The sequence below is a fragment of the Globicephala melas genome, chromosome 11 (assembly GCF_963455315.2).
Source record: "Globicephala melas chromosome 11, mGloMel1.2, whole genome shotgun sequence".
In the NCBI taxonomy this organism is placed as follows: Eukaryota; Metazoa; Chordata; class Mammalia; order Artiodactyla; family Delphinidae; genus Globicephala; species Globicephala melas.
The window spans coordinates 39,090,289-39,110,494 of NC_083324.2; the positions used below are offsets into that span (position 1 = coordinate 39,090,289).

At 45.3% G+C, this 20,206-nt stretch overlaps 1 protein-coding gene across 4 annotated transcripts in view; it reads right to left on the reverse strand.

Annotated features, from left to right (window-relative positions):
* Positions 1-2,676: 2,676 nt before the first annotated feature.
* Positions 2,677-20,206, reverse strand: part of ARIH2 (ariadne RBR E3 ubiquitin protein ligase 2) — a 45,340-nt gene continuing 27,810 nt past the window's right edge. For 3 of the 4 annotated variants that reach the window (XM_030867056.3, XM_030867055.3, XM_060307593.1), the window contains 13 exons: positions 19,309-19,376; positions 16,506-16,569; positions 14,872-15,022; positions 13,596-13,717; positions 12,233-12,342; positions 10,748-10,865; positions 9,705-9,755; positions 9,593-9,614; positions 7,038-7,189; positions 6,053-6,196; positions 5,386-5,454; positions 3,939-4,022; positions 2,677-3,709 (listed from right to left, as the gene is read on the reverse strand). In XM_030867056.3, coding sequence (XP_030722916.1) covers positions 3,638-3,709; positions 3,939-4,022; positions 5,386-5,454; positions 6,053-6,196; positions 7,038-7,189; positions 9,593-9,614; positions 9,705-9,755; positions 10,748-10,865; positions 12,233-12,342; positions 13,596-13,717; positions 14,872-15,022; positions 16,506-16,569; positions 19,309-19,376 — 1,227 coding nt within the window. In that variant the 3' untranslated portion in view covers positions 2,677-3,637. Of the gene's footprint in view, positions 3,710-3,938; positions 4,079-5,385; positions 5,455-6,052; positions 6,197-7,037; positions 7,190-9,592; positions 9,615-9,704; positions 9,756-10,747; positions 10,866-12,232; positions 12,343-13,595; positions 13,718-14,871; positions 15,023-16,505; positions 16,570-19,308; positions 19,377-20,206 lie in introns of all 4 variants that reach the window. The other variant, XM_030867057.3, reaches the window with a different exon arrangement.

Here is a 20,206-nt window from a genome sequence, read left to right on the forward strand (position 1 = left end):
ACCTCACGGGGGTGGCAGTCCCATCTCAGTCATGATACATAGTCGAATCTGGGTCTTGTGCTGAGCTGTGTTTTAATCTCTATTACAAAAGTTGGATTTACTTTCCAATTTCTATCAGTGAATGTTTTTTGTTTTGCCATTTACTAGAATGATGACCTTGGGCAAATTACTCATTTTGGACGGTGACAGCACCTACCTCACAGGGCTGCTGTGACGACTAAGTGGATATGTGCTCAGTGACCATTAGTGTGATTATCTTGTGGGGACAGGAACTGGTCTAACAAATTCAATGGCTATGTCCTCCGTGCCCAAAATAGAGCTCACTATATAGGCAATGCTCAGATTGTTGCAGGAAGCCCTGAAGAGTATGTGGAAAATCCCTCCTCCAGATTTTGCTAGAATGTGCTATCTTCTCTTGTTCTAAGATCACCAAGGGTATGGTGCCAAGGCCATTGGTATCCTGCCCACTGATCTGCAGGAGCAGCTCTTCAGCCCCTGGCCTTGCTGCCTCAGTGAAAACATTCACTAGTGACCAGTTCTGTCTGTGTCTTCCATGTTCTGGAGGCTCCTAGAGGGTAGAGACCATGTATCTTTTGCACACTATTGTATGCCCAGGTGCTGAGCATGGGGCTTGGCACATCTGAAGTCCAAAGAGGAGCAGCTGTGGACTTGACTAGCAGTGTCTGGGACCTCCCCGGCTTTGGCTGCCCTGTGCATGCTGTGCTGCCCACAGCGCTGGAGCCTTCACCCCTATCAGTGAAGTTGCCACCACTCCTGACACCACAAATGCAGACCCCCTTGTTCAGAATCCAAGCTCTGTTTCCTGTCCTCAGCCTTTGGGATTAAACTCCAAACATTTCCAGTTCCTGTCGAGAGTCCCCTCTTCCTAAGCCCAGAGCCCCTGTGAAGCCACAAGTCCCGCTTCCATACTCCATGGCCCTTTGCTCCCACATCTGTTTTGGAGGGACCCAAGGATCTTCTGAATAAGCAGCTCAGGGACTCAGCAGGGCTGTAGGGCATTAGAATCAGTACATTACCACATCCTGGGATCTGTGTTTGGTGGGGAATGGTTTGGCCTGCACCCAAGGAGGGAAAGGAAAGCCAAAAGTACCAGGATATTCCACTTCCCTCCACAGGTGACCTCTCCCCAGAAAGGGAAGAAAGGCAGAGCAGTCAGGCCAGTGGGGCCTTCACAGCCCTCTGCAAGAGGGGACTGGCCAACAGGAAGGCCCCTATTTGGTGCTCAGTGGCCCGAACCCCCGGGGGCATTGACTCAGAAGGCTACTTGGATCCTTTGAAGAATGACTCTGCACACACTTTTATAATCAGAAACTTGCAGTTTATTTTGAATAAACCACTCAAGGTTGAGCAGATGACATCACCTCAACTTTTTCTTTGAAGAAAACAAAGATACATGGTAAATTCATGAAAACACTGTGCCTTCCTTTGCAGGGCAGAAAAATTCTGCCTGACCTTTTCTATCTTCCTGATGTTAACAAGAGACAGCCACTTGAGGCACGAAAGAAAGCTCTCTGCAGATCAAGGGCTGCAGGCTGCAGTCTGGGCACAGAACCTCCTGCAGCTCCAGTGGTTGGGGCCACAGCTGGATGCAAATGCACTATGTGGTAGCTGTGCAGTCCAAAAAATGCCCAGGGTGCCGAGGGTGTGACTTAAGGTGCAGAGCTGCAACTCAGCTCCTGCCGCTGCCATGGCGGTGACACAGAAAGGACTCAATGCAGAGGTAAAAGCTCCAGACACCAGGATCTTCCATGGGCCAATGCAACAGTCACACCCCACCCCTAGGTCCCGCAGCAGGCACTCTTCTCCTTCAGTTAGCTCAGCACTGTCCAACTCTGGGTTCATCTGCTATACTCCTAACTTGTCCTACCGCTCCACCCCGTGGTCCTCTCCTTGCAGGAGATGACAGGAAGAGGCAAAATCTGATTGGGGAGAAAGGGAGCCTGCAGCCGACTATGTACCCCATGACTCCAAGAGTTACAGCTGTCCTCTGCCTTCAAGAGTGATTCAGTTTACAGCTTACATGGTACCTGGGAAATTACCGACTGAGGTGAAAATGTTTGAATATCAAAGAATTTCCAACACAATATTTATTCACAGATCTCCTAAGCAACTCTTCCAGGAGGTCAAGGAGGCCCTATCGAGTATGGACAACTCTGCCGGCCTCAGAGTGGAGGCACTGAAAAAAGCCATAGAAACCCCAGGAATCACAGATGTAACTTCTGAAAGGCCCACAGGACCAGGTTCAGGACAGGTAGGACACCATGCAAACCACTTGTTCCTCTGCACTGTGAAAAAGCTGGCTTTTTTCCCTGGCCCACCCCTTGTGGTACAGGAGCTGGGACCACAAATCAAGAACCGTGCTGGCCTCAGACTCCCAGACCCTAGAGGTGCTGTCCTCCAATAGCTGAAACCAGGCAAGGGGGAGCGCAACCAACCCCTAGAGTGGGTAATGGAGACATACACTCCAGGTTAACATGAAAACAATTTGTGCAAACAAGGTCCCTGAGCCAGGCAGACCAGAGTCCGTCCTTGGGAGGACCATGCTGAACTCTGACCCTAACGTTCACCAGAGGAAAGTGTAGCAGGACAGTGTCAGGTATGGCTGTGTGTGAACCTGGTCAGAGTCACACCACGGGAACACTGGCACAAAAGAAGGAACCAAGGTAAAACAAATTTATTTGGGGGAACAATCCCCTTTAAAAGTGGATCTCTATCTTTAGAAAACAAAAGAAAACTGTGCTGAACTCACATCCCCTGGTCTGGAGGGCCACAAGCCCACCTACGTGTTCTGCTGTGGGCTCTGGCCTGAGTAGCCAGACCCAGGTAAAGCTCACTTTCAAGAATTAAGATGAGTCCACAGACACACAGTGCCATCAGACAGGATGACACCCCATGGCAAGACTCCGTTCTGTATTGTCTCCTCACTGCCAACGTAAGGCAGTGCACCTGACCACAAAAGGGTCTACAAGGACCAGACAGGAGGCACGATGTGATTCCCTGCGCTCCATGCCTATAACTCAGGCCAACTTAATTTCCCACCATCTGCCACCCATGCTCTTCCCTTGGGACTCTAGCTGTGGCCAAACACATATGAATCTGGCAAGCAAAGACCACCGGGGCCCTCTTGCAGTAGAGATTCTGAGGCAAGGTGAGCGGGCAGCATATGTTACATTCTAAGTAAAATAGCTAGAGGTTAAAACACTCCAATGCCAATTTATTTTTAAAAAGGGTTCTGTGTAATTCTATGGTTTGTTTGCCCCCTCTTTTTTGTATAATTGTACAACCTTTGAAAATTATAAGTTGTAATGATCTAATCCTATTAATAGTCATTCAAAAAAAAACTTTCCCTCCCTCCCAACAACCATCCAGGGGGAATTAAAGGTCCTGAGAAGAGGCCAATTCAACATGGCCTCTACCCTGGGAAAAACAAAAAGCAAAAGATGAGGGAAAAAAAAAAAAACAGAAATCGACTAAGAGGTGTGTGGCCAGTGTCTCTCAGGAGTGGGGCCCTGGCTGTTGCCTGGGGTTGTGAAAGGCAGAGCCTGCAGCATGCAGTACAGCAGCCGGGAGACCTCGCAGCCACATCTTCCTCACTCTGGCACGTCCATGTCCCAACCTAGGTGTCATGGAAATCCTTCAGCAGGGTTCTCCTCCGCTGCTCTGCTATGTGCATCTGGTTCTCTAAGTCCTGCACCAAGGAAGCAAGATAGGTGCTTGCATGGCCCAGTCCCATGAGCAGGGAGCAGCTAAAGCCACCCCACCCCTGCCCCCCCTGCCACGGACTCCAAGAAGTCAAAAGCACTGACCTTCCCACCCTTCTCAGCAGCAGCCTCCAGTCTACATGCCAGCTACCATGTTACCTATTACCACACCAGCCCTCCCTTGCCTGCCAGAGGATCCAAGAGGACAGCACTTACCCCTCTGTCATAGCTGTCTGCACGCTCCACCTTCCATGACAGGTTTTCGATCTCAGCCTCCAGCTGAGCCTGCTGGTATTCAAACTGTATGGGTAGAGCAGGAGGGTCAAAAGGAGAAGGGGCTGTAGCCGGGGCAGGGCCTGCAGATGGGAGGGGCAGATGCAGCACCTCAGGCTCGCATGAGCTATAGACAACCGTGTCTCTGATACTGTCCTCAGAGAGCAGTGCTACTTCCTGTACCCAGAGCCAGACTCCAATCAAAAGGCTACCTATGGGGCTTCCCTGGTGGCACAGTGGTTGAGAGTCCGCCTGCCGATGCAGAGGACACAGGTTCGTGACCCGGTCTGGGAAGATTCCACATGCTGCGGAGCGGCTGGGCCCGTGAGCCGTGGCCGCTGAGCCTGCGTGTCCGGAGCCTGTGCTCCGCAGCGGGAGAGACCACAACAGTGAGAGGCCCGCGGACCGCAAAAAAAAAAAAAAGGCTACCTATGGAGTAAAGCCATGTGGCAAGGCCACACTCACCCTCCACCCCCAAAGAAAAGGGAAGAACTTAAGCCACTGAAGAGAATGCTCCCAACATACAGCGAAATGGATGCTACAAGAACAAGTCAAAGTGGATATTCACAGACACTGTATTCACTGAACACTGCATTTTTTCAGCCCTTCTGAAAATCAAGAGTCTTAAAAATTTTCAAACCATTTGACTTAGTAATTATATACCCACTGCACAAATCAGTTGCACAAAGAGGTTTCCCAATGTCTTATTTATGATAGTGAAAAACAGAAACAATAAATGCCCCAAATGTTGGTACAACCATATACTGGAACATTTATGCAACTATTACAAAATGGCATTTTCCAGCCGGGTAAATAACAACAGCTGCAAAAACAATTAGTTGTAACAAAAAAATGTTATATATATAACCTTGATTATAGAAATAATATTAATTTTAAAAGGCTGGAAAACACTAACAGCAGTCATTTCTTTCTGGTGGGATGATAAATGATGTAAATGTTTTTCTAAGTTTTTCAACATTTAAACAATAAGTGTGAATTACTTTATAATTGGGGGGAAACAACCCAACATCTAAGATGAAAATTAAACCAAGATGCAAACAAAGTCCACTATATTTAGGAACATGCACGCTGCATATCCTCCCAAAGCATGGGCACTGGCTCCCAAGTGGCAACAGACATTTTCAGCCAGTCACCCCAAAAATATAGTTGTTCACTGGCTTCAGTATATCTGCCTTCCTATTACACAAAATACCAGCACCTGAGATCTACTTTGGAAATGCCTAGGGGAGAAATAAAATTTTACAATTGCCAGTTTTGATTTTGCCCTCCCAATAACCAGGCATCTGGTCCTTGCTCTCCTGCAAAGTACAGGTAGAGAAGGGCAGCTCTGAAGCTAAGAGAGCAGAGAAGAAGAATCGCTTTGCCTTACCAGCTTCTTCCTGGGTCCAGACTCCATGTAGTATGCATATGGGTACGTGTACTGCAGGGTGTATCGACACTGCAACAGAGAAGAGAAGGGACCTGTATCTATGACCCTAACTACATGGATCTCAGGTGGCTTTTACAATTCTACCCCACCATGCAAATTAGCCTGGCTCAACGGGTATGGGCCTGAAAGAAATGAGGCCAAGGCAAATAAAAGATGAATTGGGGGACAACATGGCAAAAACTGAAACAAAAATGGTCACAGAACACCCACAGTTCCTTTTCCACACTGTGATTTATTACCAGCAGCTGCCTCAACGGCTCTTCCCTCTTGAGTCGGACATCAGAGTCCACACATCTATCTCAATACTTGTCCAAAGACAATCTCTTATTTTCCTTTGAGTGATGCATGGATGGGACAAAAGAAGAAAAGGGCTCTAGTTTTCCCTGCAGTTCTTTCCCTGCAGGCCAAGGCACTGGAATACTCTTCTTAAAATCCCCTGGACATCCACAGAGGGCTGGGTCCTCAGTGGGCACAGCCCAGCAAAATGTGGACCCATAAGCAGGAGCATGCAGGACTGCACAGGGTGCTGAGCCCCCTGCCCCCTACAGTGCCTCCCACCCTCAGAGGTCTGGGCCTGACAGGGCTGGAAGAGTGAGGGGGTACAAACCTTGGCCAAAAGCTTGGCAGCATTCTGTAGGTACTGCCAGTCGATCCACGTCCCCAGATTATTCATGACCCTCTCCTGAATCTTCTCGTGAATCCGCTGGTATGTCTGTGCCTCCAGCTGCAAGCTCTTGTTGTGGTTCTCCCACTACAGGGTTCAGAGGAGGGAGAAAGCTGCAGGAGTCCCAGGAAGGTGGAGATCCAAAAGGAGTTCAGAATGGCCACAGCCTCATCTAGCTGATGGGGACTGTGTGTCCTTGGGATTGCAAGAGGGGGGCTTCCTCAGTCCACACTACCAACCCTGTCCAGAGCAGCTGCCTGCCTGCCAGATCACTCTACCCCCCTGCGGCAATAGGACTCGAGCCCTGAGGATGAAGCAAAGCTAGGTAACTACAGGTCTCTTGTGCTTAGAAACCAAATGTCCCATGCTCTGTGGGCTTCTGAAGGGTCTTCCTGGGATGAACTGCCCTCTGAATCTGACTATTAAGATGGCACTGGATTAGGGGGAGGGGCAAGATAGGGGTAGGAGATTAAGAGATACAAACTACTATGTGTAAAATAAGCTACAAGGATATACTGTACAGCACAGGGAATATAACCAACATTTTATAATAACTATAAATGGAGTATAACCCTTAAAAATTATGAATCACTATGTTGTACACCTGAAAATTATATAATACTGTCAGTCAGTTATACCTCAATTAAAAACAAACAACAAACATGGCACTGGATGGAAAAGACTGTCTGATGATCCTTCATTATCCTTCAACTCATCATTCAAACAAGGTCAGCAGGTCCTTCCTTGTTAGCTGTGGCCGCCCTGTGGAGCCTGAAAGCCATATCTATGGAGGCACCACACAGGCCACTGCAGGAGTTCCACTTCCTGACTTCTGTGTGAGCATGCTGGCTGTGGCTACCAGTCACTGGGAATTTCACCCAGCAGGACAAATGGAAGAAGCCCACCCTCCAGGCTTCTGGATGCCTACCCTCTCAAAGTAGAACAAGTACTTCTTGAGGGCCTCCCTGGCCTGGGCTTGCTGGCTCTGATTGACAATGTCAGGGTTCTCCTTGTACCGACTGCACTCATAGTACTCGCTGCCGTGGGTCTTCCAATCTCCTAGACACATCCAGCAGAAGTCTACACAGAATAGAGAAAGAAGTATTTACACACACGAGACAAGCCCACATTCCTCCAAAGTCATAGGCAAAGCAGGAAAACAGACAGATCCTGCTCTGGGTGGGGGGTGGGGGGGTCACCTATCCAGAACTCTCCAAGGGTGCCTCTTTACAGAGGGAATGTATACCACTCATCCCTGTCACATTCCACTGTCCCTGTAAGCCTGTCCTTGCTGATGTGAACAACAGCCTACGGATAGTCTCAGTTTCATGAACACATATGCTTTGTGCCGTTTAATCCAACACAAGCAGATGCTGACTGTACAAGGCCACTGGTCTGCTGTGCCAATGCCTCTGTGACAAGCAGAAACTTGTCCAACTGAAGCCCACCTGGTCATTCAGAAAACACATGTGCCCTCCTGACTATGTCCCACTCTCAACACCTGTCCTAGGTGTTGTACATGAAACTGGAAAGAAAGACTTTTCCCCCTTTTCTTCTGTCTTAAACAGCACATTTTTATGGGAATTCCCTGGCGGTCCACTGGTTAGGACTCGGTGCTTTCACTGCCGTGGCCCAGGTTCAATCCCAGGTGGGGGATCTAAGATCCCACAAGCCACACAGTGAGGCCAAAAAAAAGAAAAAGCACATTTTCATAAAACCCACCCAATAGTGCATACCCAGAATTATGACTCTGTTTCCATACTGAGGAAGCAAAGAGGGAAAAATAAAGATCCTCTATGGATGCTATACATCTGAACAATTATTGTGGCTTAATGGAGAGGGGCCAACCACAGTTCTATGTTCTGTCTCTGCCAGAGACCCCGACAGTGGTAAACCCTGTTTCCCAGGAATCACTCCATAAGTTGGCTCACTGACTTCCCAAAAGGGACTTCTGTAAAATCTGGAGAAGCTAAAGCTAAAGCCAAATCAAGAGACCCAGAGGTCGTTCACTTCTCTTCTCCTAGGAGGCTTCACTGAACAGTGGCAATATTGCTTTCTCCTCAGTCAGCTAGGTTGTGTTTGCTACTGTTTTAAATACTACTACATTGCTTAGGGTTGCCTGTACAGGTAGTAAAACTATACAGCAATGTGAGGGATGGAAGTTAACTCTGGGCAGTAAGGGATGGGGAGACTATGACTGAGGAGGGACACACAGAGGACTTCCTCAGTACTAAGAATGTGGTGGGTACTCGCGTGTTCACTTTGTCATTTCTCTTTAAACTGTATGTATGTCTTGTGCACTGTTCTAAGTGGATCATGTATGTCCCTCTCATTCAAACATGCAGAAAAGCTAGGGTGCGATATCACTGAGGAAATATGCCACTACCCTCGGCCTATCTTCACTCTACACTTCAGGGTCACCACTCCAGTCTAAAACCTTGCCTCGTCTACTCTGATTACAGTGTGCTCCTGGGAGAACACAGGAATAGCATAAGTCAGGCTCTTACAAAGAGAAACTCTCATGGCCTCCTGGTTGGCATCTAAGCAGCTGTGTAAGAAACCTATCTAGACATATTTTCTACCCAAAGGAATTTTATTTCTTTACTTGATCTGGCAGGAAAGGAAAGCAAAACCAACAGGTTCTATGTAACCTACAACTGATAGATGACGGAGGCCTGAAAGGCCAAAACCCCCTCTGAAAACTTTATAAAACCTCAGAGGAGACTTCCCTGGTGGCACAGTGGTTAAGAATCCGCCTGCCAACGCAGGGGGACACGGGTTCGAGCCCTGGTCCAGGAAGTTCCCACATGCCACGGAGCCACTAAGTCCGTGCACCACAACTACTGAGCCTGAGCTCTAGAGCCCGCGAGCCACAACTACTGAGGCCTGTACGCCTAGAGGCCGTGCTCCACAACAGGAGAAGCCACTGTAATGAGAAGCCCATGCACCGCAACAAAGAGTAGCCCCCACTTGCCACAACTAGAGAAAGCACACGCACAGCAACAAAGACCCAACGCAGCCAAAAATAAATAAGTAAATAAATTTATATATATATATAAAAAAAAAACCTCAATGGAAAACTATTATTTTACTGCCTCCAGTAAAACCATGTACAGCCTGCTTAAAAGGTATCTGTAAGGCAGCCCAGATAAGCCCCATGCTACTTACCTGCCTTGGCAAAAATAAAAAGAACACACTAAAACCTTCTTCTTGGATGACTGAGGATTCACGAGGGTCTAACAGTCACCCCAAACTTGACTTCTGACTACATGCGTCAGCGAGACGGCAGTGGGATTATAAAAGGGACCGAAAAATAATAAATCAATAAATGCTTTAATCTGGTTATCATGACTATAAGTGACTGAGGCTGCCCTCTGTTTTATCACTTCACCACAAAAGCACTCACTAAATAAGCAGTGGAGACCCGTGCACAAGAAACAGAGACTGTGCCACTGGGCCTTGTACATCAAGCCTGGGACTCACCGTGTTTACACTTGGAGCATTGCTGTCAGAGGGAAACAGAAGAGAACATGTTAAGAGCACGCTGACCAAAGGTTCCATGTCACATAAGCAAAACGTACAGGCATCTGCTCACCATGTGATTGCAGCCTCCATTCTTCTCAATGCAGATGTTGCACTTGGGACACTGAGGAGACAGAAGGGTGCCATTAGGCTCACGCACCATCAGGCCGGTTCTAAGACAAATTACACAAAGCTCCCGGCACCCGTGCCCAGTAGCTCATCGTGCGAGCACTTCTGGGGAGGAGCATCTCACTTAAATGTGGCGGGTCGCTGAGGCTGGAACAGCAATTCAAGGAAATGAGGTCAGCATGTTTGGCTCTGAAACACTCCAAGCACCATCTGTCCCTGCCACGAGGCCGCTCAGATTAAGCACAAGCTGAGTCAGTAGAGAGCTTGCCTGCTTGGGAGGAACGCCAAAGCAGCGTAAAAGCTGCCACACTGGACTAAGTCCTCATCAGCTTGCCTGAACTTCTGCTTCCAGGAGAGGCCAAGGAAATAACCTCTAAAGCTCGCTCTCATTTGAGAGATGCCAGCAACCCCAGGCAGCAATGCAGAGATCAGTCTGATGCTGTGCTCTTCCATCGCCACGAAAAGGACTATGCTTAATGATGTCATGGTCACAGCTGTGCTTGTGGGTGCATCAACTCAGCGTGTGACTGGCACAGGGTACATCCTTGAGTGCTGAGTCGTGCAGAACTCAAGGGGCTACAGGCCATGCTTTCCCATGGGAAGTTTCCAGAATGAGAATTGGGCAGGCTTGGGCTTGCATTAGAGTTCTGCTATTTATTATGTGTGGCTATCAACTACCTCCCTCCCAGAGCTGTTAAAGCTTGGGAAACATTCAATAAAACCTAGTCTTCTTCTAATTAGTTTTCCTAAGGGTCAAACTTCTCCAAGCATTTCAGCAATTTATTAAAATAAATGCACTCGGTGCATACCATGATAAATTGCTACAAACTCTGCCAGGTCTGGGCAGCCTCCATCAAGAGCCCTGAGGCCCTGATCAAGAGCCTCCATCAAGAGCCCTGTTCTGCTCTCAGACGGTACATCTCCTGGGCAAGGCCCTGGGTAGCACTAAGGAGGGCAGATCCATGACAGGTAAGATACAGTCCTTACGTCTTTAGTGTGAGCACTAATGTAGTTGGCTGTTTCAGAGTCGTCTGCACACTTCGTGAGCCATTTCCGAATTGTGGCGCAGTCTGTGGGGGCGTGATACATCTGACGACACTTGAAACTTAAAACCAGAAAAGATAATTGTTAGGTCAGATCCTGTGTTCTTCATTTTCCTTCTGTCCAAGCCAACAGATCCTGAATTAGAGCTTTTCAAAGAGGTAACGTCACCTATCAAGGCATCTGAGACCTTTTCTCACCCAGGATTATACTGAAGTACTGTGTGAATTTCTCTCAATAAACCCAAATGAAATGTTTGTTTCAAATATCTTATGTGGTGTCAATCCTTCCTGACAGGATATCAAATTCAGAATTCAGCTTCCAAAAGGGCATGGGGATGCATTCTAAGATATCTCAACTCAGGCCCAAGGCAGGAATGAGATCCAGTTCTGGGAGCCTTGGCTTATCTCCAAGTCAGATGTGCACACAGGATGCACAATGCCAGCACTTGTGCAATCTGTAGGGGGCATGATACATCTGACAATGCTTGAAACTTAAAATCAGAAAAGAAAAACACTCCAACATTCATCAGGCCAGGCTCCCATGTTTTTAATTTCCCTTTTGTCCAAGCCAACACAACGTTATGGATAAAGGCTCTCAGGCAGGTAGCCTAACACATGTCCCAGGGAAAAGAAGTTCATAATGCAGGACACAAAGGATGGAAAGCAACCACATTAGTGGTTCTTAACCTTTGGTGAATCACAGACTCCCTCAACAACATCTTGAGAGGCAGGCACATATGCACATATACCACATTTTCTACGTACTTTCTCTGAAGCCCCACCGTGAATTTTCCAGGGAGGCATGAATTGGGGACAGGTCTGGACCTAAATTATGGCTCTGCCATTACCTTGCACCTCAATTTCCTCACCTATAACATAAGAGTAACAACAGTACAATCATACACAGTTGTTGTGACAATGAAGGTAAAATGATCAGGACAGAGCATTTCCTCTGGTAAGCCTTCAGTATACTTTAGCTATTCCCATCATGTCTACTGAATAGAGTAAACCCCAGGTAAATATAAACACATTTATGGATTATAGTTTATAAAATTAGCAGAAAGGCCAAGAGAAAGATTAAAACGTTGATGGTTGTTGCTTTCAGATACAGTAGTATGTGAATTATCTGTGCAGGTAGATACACACCCATACAGACATGCAGTCTCTGGGCCATGAGTCTCAGCAGCATAACCACAGCACATTCCCCAAGAATCTGTGCCCCGTTCTTGTCTCCAGACTGACTATTATCAAACATCTCATGGAACATGAGATGCTAGGTACAAACCCTGCCCACGTGGAACAGAGCTGCTCTTCTGGCTCAACGACCCTGCCTCTCCCAGCCCCACCCTCATAAGAGCAACGGCAGTGATGCTTTAGAGCAGGGGAAGGCAGAAGCCCAGGGCTGCTCAGCACCCACACTCACTCTTACCAGAAGACCTCGTTGCACCGATTGCACTGTACTCGGCGAGCTCTGGGCTCCTGTACCCGGATAACCATGGGGCAGTCTGCACCAGGGCACAGCTGGAGCTGGTAGTGACTCTGTGAACACACCAAGGGGAGGAATAATGAGGACATCCCCTAGTTGGTGCCTCCAAATTAGACCTCCCTGAGTACTCAAACACCTTCTGTTCTTCCAGCTGATGACTTATATCAAGGGGCTACAGGAATTCAAGATGGATGTTGTGAAGACCAGACATTAGGCAGGTAGTGCAAATGACCTTTGTTTGTTTGCTTGTTTTTAATATTTATTTATTTGGCTGCGTCAGGTCTTAGTTGCGGCACATGGGATCTTCGCTGTGGCATGCGGGATCTTTCGTTGAGGTGTGTGGGCTCTTCGTTGCAGCATGTGGGCTTCTCTCTAGTTGTGGCGCACAGGCTCCAGAGCACACAGGCTTAGTTGCCCCGCGGCATGTGGGATCTTAGTTCCCCAACCAGGGATCAAACCCGAATCCCCTGCGTTGGAAGGCAGATTCTTGACCACTGGACCACCAGGAAGATCCCTGAAAATGACCTTTGAATGCTTAGCTTAAACTAGGTAGCAACTCACTAGAATGCTCTAAGATTACATGACAAAATGGAATACAGAAGTGTGTCTCTGAAATGAAAGGGCATACGGACCAGGGCTGGAAAGGAACACAGACCACTCAGCTGCGCATAAGACTCTGAGGGGCTCAATGACCCTCAGGCATCTACCAAAGGCAGAAAACAGCACAAGGAACAAGGCACTGCTTTTCCTGTGGCATGTGCATGAGACAACCCAGACCGTCAATCAATCCAATAAGCTTGGGCATGAAAGACAAAGATGAAAATTATGCTGCATAGAACAAACAAGCCTGAACAGGTAGCACAATAGAGGGGAAGGACTCCAAAACTGACCATGCTGAAAACCTGAACAAGTTTTCCAATTGCCCAAAAAGCAACACCTCTTCTTTGTGCTGAACCACACAGTGAACTGAACAGAACAGCAACTCCTGAGACATGCCTGACTTGTGTTTATCCCGACATACAACAGCTTGTTTAAGCAACTCTGTATAAGGTGGGGATGCCTGACCATTCTACAAGAGAAAACCAAGGCTCAGAGAGGTAAAATAATGGGTCAAGGGATACATAACAAGGAAGCAAAAGACCTGGGATTCACTAGCACTCTAGTAGTTTTCAAACTGTTTTAAAGCCGTGGAGCTCTTTCTTCAAACGAAAGCATCTACTGGCAGTCTAGTCTATAAAGTAACTGGTGAGCATCTGATGAAAAGCAGGCCTGGGAAGACAGAGGGCACAACAGGGGCTGGGCATACCTCCACATAGTCCCTGAAGAGGTAGCGTCTGTATTTGTCTCTCAATTCTTCATTGGGCAGCAATGGAAACACAAAGTCCTCTGGTGTTCGAAGCGGGCAGTCCTGAGCCATGCAAGAGACACCTGTTGAACAAAGATAACCTGATGGACAACTGTATCGCAGAAGACACAGCGATAATATATTTGCTGAGTTCAACCAACAAATTCAGATTCTATGTAAGAAACCCCTAAAGCATCAGAATTTATTCAAAGAAGAGAGAAATTAATATATTTGCACAGTGATGCAACTAAAATATTATTCCAAATTAAATAGGATAGGGAATTCCCTGATGGTCCAGTGGTCAGGACTCGGCATTCTCATTGCCAGAGCCCTGGGTTCAATCCCTGGTCGGGGAACTAAGATCCTGTAAGCCGCACAGAGCCACCAAAAAAACCCCAACAAAAACAAAACAAATTAAATCATATATATCACAAACAGCACCAATAAAAAACAAAACTGTTTAAAAAATCCTATAGGGTGGGCTTCCCTGGTGGCACAGTGGTTGAGAGTCTGCCTGCCAATGCAGGGGACACGGGTTCGTGCCCCGGTCCAGGAAGATCCCACATGCCGCAGAGTGGCTGGGCCCGTGAGCCATGGCCGCTGAGCCTGTGCATCCGGAGCCTGTGCTCCGCAACGGGAGAGGCCACAACAGTGAGAGGCCCACGTACCGCAAAAAAAAAAAAAAAAAAAAAAAAAAAAAATCCTATAGGGTTATTAACTAACAATTTAGTTCTGTGATGTTTAATATTACATGCATGTGATTACCGTCAATACAATGAGATTTTGCAGACACAATTAAAGTAATGCTGATTTAGTTTCAAATATCAAGTCATAGTTAAATATTCCTTTAACTGATCATCAAGTTTGATTTGTGCTTATATTTCCTAAATAACAGCTAACTCTCTAGGTGTTTCTGAGTTATGGCTGCCACTCTGAGAATCAAGATAGATACGGTAGGCAGCTTAAAGGACAGTTCTCCCAAAAGGCAAGAGAAGGTAGCCTTGCATTCACACCAACGTTTACATATATGCCCAAACATTAGCCTTAACTCTCTCATTTTGCTCAGGTCTAAACGTTGCCATTGTTCAGACAGATGTGTTTGGAAACCAATGGTTCTGACAATAAAAACTTCAATTAGGCTCACAAGAAAACACTCAGTTGACCTGAGAACCTGAAAGGGCAGAGCTAAAGCTAAATACTTCATGCCAGCCTTTTATAAATCCTATGGCAGACTCACCCACACCCACGCCATCCTTGACAAGTACTGAGCAGTGTTGCTCCCAGCAGCTGCGGCAAAACTGGTGCTGACAGGCCAGAGACAGTAGGTTTTCCTTCCGCACAAACTGCATACACACTGCGCAGTGGTGAGGGGGATGGGTTGTGGGGACCTGGGGAGAGGCAGAGTGATATGAGCCATGGGAGGCAATTCTGACCCCGCAACAAGTGTCAGAACTCAACTGCAATGTGTGCACTCTGCGAGTTCCAGTTTTGAGCAGAAAGCATATTATCAGGAAGGCTTTCTGAAGGAGGTGGTAACTGAACTAGGCTTGATGAATCACTAGGATTTAGAGAGGCAGAGAGAAGATGGAAATGAGAACTAACAGTAGTTTATAACGTCAGGCTGAAAAGACCAGGATTTCAGAACTGTCAAGGTCCTCAGAGGTCATTCAATCCACCTTCTTTCAGAGACTATTGGGTTTCTTTTGAAAACTGCCCTCATTCAGCACAGCACAGAGTTGCTCCTCAACAAGTACTACAAACCCAGCCATATAGGTGCTTAGAGGCTGAGTGTGAGCCTCTAACAGCCCACAATGCAGTTTTACGTGTCAAAGACAGTGGTTTTCCCATATCAATATGTCCAAAACATAGAGTATTACAGTTTTTACCAAGTTACAACTCATCCTTAACATACCAAAGAGATGTCACATACAATTAATTTAGAGAGATGAGGAAGGCTTCTACAAGGGAAGAAACTCTTCTAGTTTGTGGGCAAATAACTGTAAAGCTTAAACTCCAGAATCCATACCATGCTACACAAACTGGCAAAGACAATCTGGGGACCCCAGCCAAAAACACTAACCAATGAAAAAGTCCACTACATGTTTAACATTAGGTTCTTGTTAGTTTACTGGGAATACAAAAAATAACTTGAGGAAAAGGACCGTATTCTCATGTTTGTCCAGTATTCTCCTAGAAATTTTCTCCTAAGAGACTGCAGAAGTTATGTGGTGATCTGAGCCCCAATTCTCCCTCCTGAGAGTGCTTTTAACATGGCCCTCATTCATTTGACAAATGCTGACTGAACTCTCAGATACAGAGGAAATTGCTATACATTGATTCCTAAACTTAAAAAGCACTTATAGTCTAGTAGGGGAGCTGAAAAGATATGAGTGAATTACTACAACATACACATAAAGGTTTAAAGATATAAATAGAGGAGTTTGGAGGGGAGTGGTCCCAGGAGATATGTTTTGTGAGAGATGGCTTGGATGTGGGTCTCTAAAGATGAGTTCCATTTCCACAAGCAGAGATGGGGACAGAATCTGGACATTCCAGACCAGGGAAGGCACAAGCAGAGTCAAAGAGGCATGTGGTGAGTGGGAACACCAAGAACACAGCAGGAATAGAGTACAGGCTGTATGTAAGTGCAAGGAAAAAGGTGAGGCTGGAGAGGGCAGGCAATGATTCACTCCTCATCTATGAGGAAAATTTCCAAACTATAAAGGAAATGGAAGATTTAGGCTTATGCTGGAACAAATATCATGGGCATATTGCACTACAAACAAGGCAAGATGGTTCTCAATAACAATGTGAGCCACAGAAAGAGCCACGGGCAACAGGAGAAGCCTTATTCAAGGAGGAGACACTCACATGTTTCGACGGATTGGGCTGAACTCGAGCCTCAACGAGCAGTTGAGCACAATTAGACTTGTATCTACAAAACAAAACGCAGAAGTAAAGGGAATCAGAACCTGAAGACAAATAGTTTTACTTCTGAACAAAAACAGGATAGACCAACATGTGCTGCAGTCACACTGAAGCGTCTTTGTCTTTTAACTACCTTCTCGCAAAACCAAGCTGGCTTTTTACCTTACTACAAATACTTTCTGCTTTTTCAATTTTTTTAGCTCTCAATTGGTATAAGAATAACAACTCTGTCCTAAAGGCACTCAACTATAAGAAAAATACTTATGAAGGACCATATCTGCTTTAAGTCTCTTTCTAGAATTACAAGCAAATATCTCTATGTCTTCAGAATAGGAAAGGATATCTTCAAGGCACAGAAAAAGCAAAGCATAAAGGAAAACTCTGTATGCTACATTTAAGAACTTCAATTCAGGGAACTCCCTGGTAGTCTAGTGGTCAGGATTCTGGGCTTTCACTGCTGTAGCCCAGGTTCAATCCCTGGTCAGGAAACTGAGATCCCGCAAGCCAAAAGAACTTCAGTTCATCAGAAGACAAGATAAAGTGAAAAGCCAAGCTATAAACTGAAAGATAATTCAATACATATACAACTGGTAAACAACTGATATTCAGAATAAACAAAACAAAAACTCCTAAACGTCCATTTGAAATGAAAAACAACAATTAGAAAAATGGGCAAAAGACATAACAGGCATTTCACAGAAGAGGAAGCACAAATCACATAGGAAAAAATGATCAACCTCCTTAATAACCTGGACATTGAAATTAAAGACAACCAGATGCCATTTACACCCACCAGACTGTAAAACTTTAATTCTGACACTCCTACACCACTAGTGGGTATATAACATGGTACAATCACTTTGGACAACATTTTGGCATTATCTAGTAAAGCTGAAGTAACACATACTCTACAGATCAGCTATTCACTTTCTGTACTTAACCCTAGAAAAATTATGTGACACTATAAGTCATGTACAACAGTTTTCAGAGTTGCATTATTTTTAACAGCAAAAAACTAAAAACTCACAAATAGTTTTTGACAGGAGGATGGATAAGATGTCATAATGTTCAACCTTGTTAATTTAAAAAGTTGAAGAATACATATGATATGATTCCATGCCTGTAAAGTTCTAAAAACATACAAAACTAAAAGATATATAATTTAAGAATAAATAAGAAAATGATCAATACCGAATTCAAGGTACTGGTCGCCCTGGAAAAGGAAGGGATTGTAGCCAGGCAGGGACTGCCATCAGAGAGGTCTCTGAGTAAAGGTCAGAGGGTTTCTTTGTTTGCTTTATTTGTCTTTAAAACCTATATACATCACAAATATGGCATGTGAGTGCACACTCACACATTTTTGGGGAAAAAAATTTCATAATAAAAATTTAATTCCTTTCTGGAATGAGGTATGGCATAAATACATTTAAAAATAAAAACAGTTATCATGTGGCAATAAAAGTGCCACACAAAGTCCAGGTAATCACATTACCAAGACACCAGGAATCTGAGCAGGGAAGAACTACATCTCGTATACATGATTTCCTTACTCTGCCTAGTCAGAATGCCTACTTTAATTTTTATTCCTAGTTCTCACACTACTATTCTTAGTATCTTTATAGCTATCCAAATTGTCTCCATCCCCAAGTTAGGCTAGAGAGTTTGGACAGTGCTAGATACCCATTACCGGAACCTATGTGGTTCCAGAGTTTTGGATAGCAGTGCAGACAGGGAAGTTCATCTGGAAGTCTACCTAACTGTATTCAGCTCTTCAGTATAGACAGTGAGAGTGCAGTTAGTGAACCAGGAATGCATTTGCTCTTTCCTGATCAGGCTGGGCTGCTCTGGCTAGTTTGGCCTTCTTAGCCTAGAGAAGGAAAGGCATAATGATCTTCCTCTGCCAATCAACAGAATCACACCATACAGAGAAGGAAGACTCACTGTGGTGTGAAAGAGCAGGGGTAGTGACCAGTGTACTGCTCAGCAGGAGCAGTTTTGTTCTCCAGGAGTTAGCTGGCAGTCCAGAGGCATTTTTGATTTACGGACTTCTAGTAGGTAGACCCCGGAGATTCTTCCAAACCTCCTACAATTCACAGAACAGTCCCTTCACAACAAAGAGTTATCTAGCCCAACACATCAACAGTGCTTAGGATGAGAAACCCTGAGCTAGACAGAAGCACATGCCTCTTAGAGGAACCCCCTTAGAGGATGCGTAAGGAGGAAGAACCCCTCCTCCTGACAACTTCCAGGACACCTGAGACTCCAAGTTGTGTGCCTCAAGGGCTCTGGTTCTGGAAGTGCGGGGTAAACTAGCTGACCTTTTTTCTGAAGGTAATATGCACTATGTCATGATGTATTCCTCACTTGATGTGTCTGAAAGAAATAACTGGAGATACTGTCAAGTGTTATCTAGAAGGACACTGATTAAAAATTAACAATGGCATAAAAAATTTGACCTAACTTCACTGTACAACAACAGGGGTTTGGAAAAGTATGGAACATCTATATAATAAAATACTGTGCTAGTTAAAACTGGGGTAGAAAGAATATGCTGAAAACATGGGAAAATGTTCACCATATACTGAGGAAAAAAAGGCTATACACTATGATCCAGTGTTTTAAAAATATAATCTGCACACTGTTAAGGACATTCTCCAAAACATAAACAATAATCATCACTGGGCGGGTAGGCAGAGAGAGGAGCTATGGGCAATGCCATCTCTTCTTCCTCCCCCAAACACCTTACCTGTCCATTATCTCTGCGACTTGCCAGTGGAAATTAACTAATATAAGTTTAGCAACTGAATGAGATACCTAGAAAGAAAAAAAAAAGAAATCAAATTATAATGTAGTTTCTTTCAGAGTGCTCTGCATTTTGAGAAATGCATACATTCATCTCTATTGCAGGCCCAGGCTTGACTTTCAAATTCTTCCTCTTGGTTCTCTGTTTCATCTTTTAAGTTCAGACTCTTATAGTCTTAGTGATTTCTTGGATCTCTTGATTTTTCGATCTTTGTTTTCATTAACGACCCTTCAAAGAAATTAGTTTGATTTGAAACTTATGCGAAACCATCCTATTTACAGTAAATAACGACCCAGCATCCAATTTAAGAAAAAGAGCTGTTAGGTTCCCTAATGTGATTTGTTTCCTCAAGCTGCTGTAGGAGGCTATACATGGTAAGTGCACCTCTAGTTAGGCCTGTTACTTGCAGAAAATCTCAGGCTTGGACTTCTTGTATAAACCCAGAAAAACAAAACAAACAAAAAACACCCCTGTTTAAAATCTCTGAATTCCCGGCAACTAATGAGCCCTAATTGCAAGGAGAATTTAGAAGTCCGTGGGCAGCCTTTCTGGCCCCTACATTCTCCTTTAAAGCACAATGGTTATGGCTATCAAAGAGCCTCAGAAGGTGCACTGAACTAGCAATTCTACCTCTGTAAATTTTTTCTGAGGAAATGATACAGGATATGCAGTCCCTGAAAAGGATGTTGCATAGCTAAGTTTACTGACACAGAAAGTAGTTCATATATTAATTTTAATGTTAACAGGAAAGTAAGCTAGTTACAAAACAGAACCCTGAACATCAAGACTTGGGTGGGGGCCTAATCTTTTTCTTTTTGGCCGTGAGGCTTGTGAGATCTTA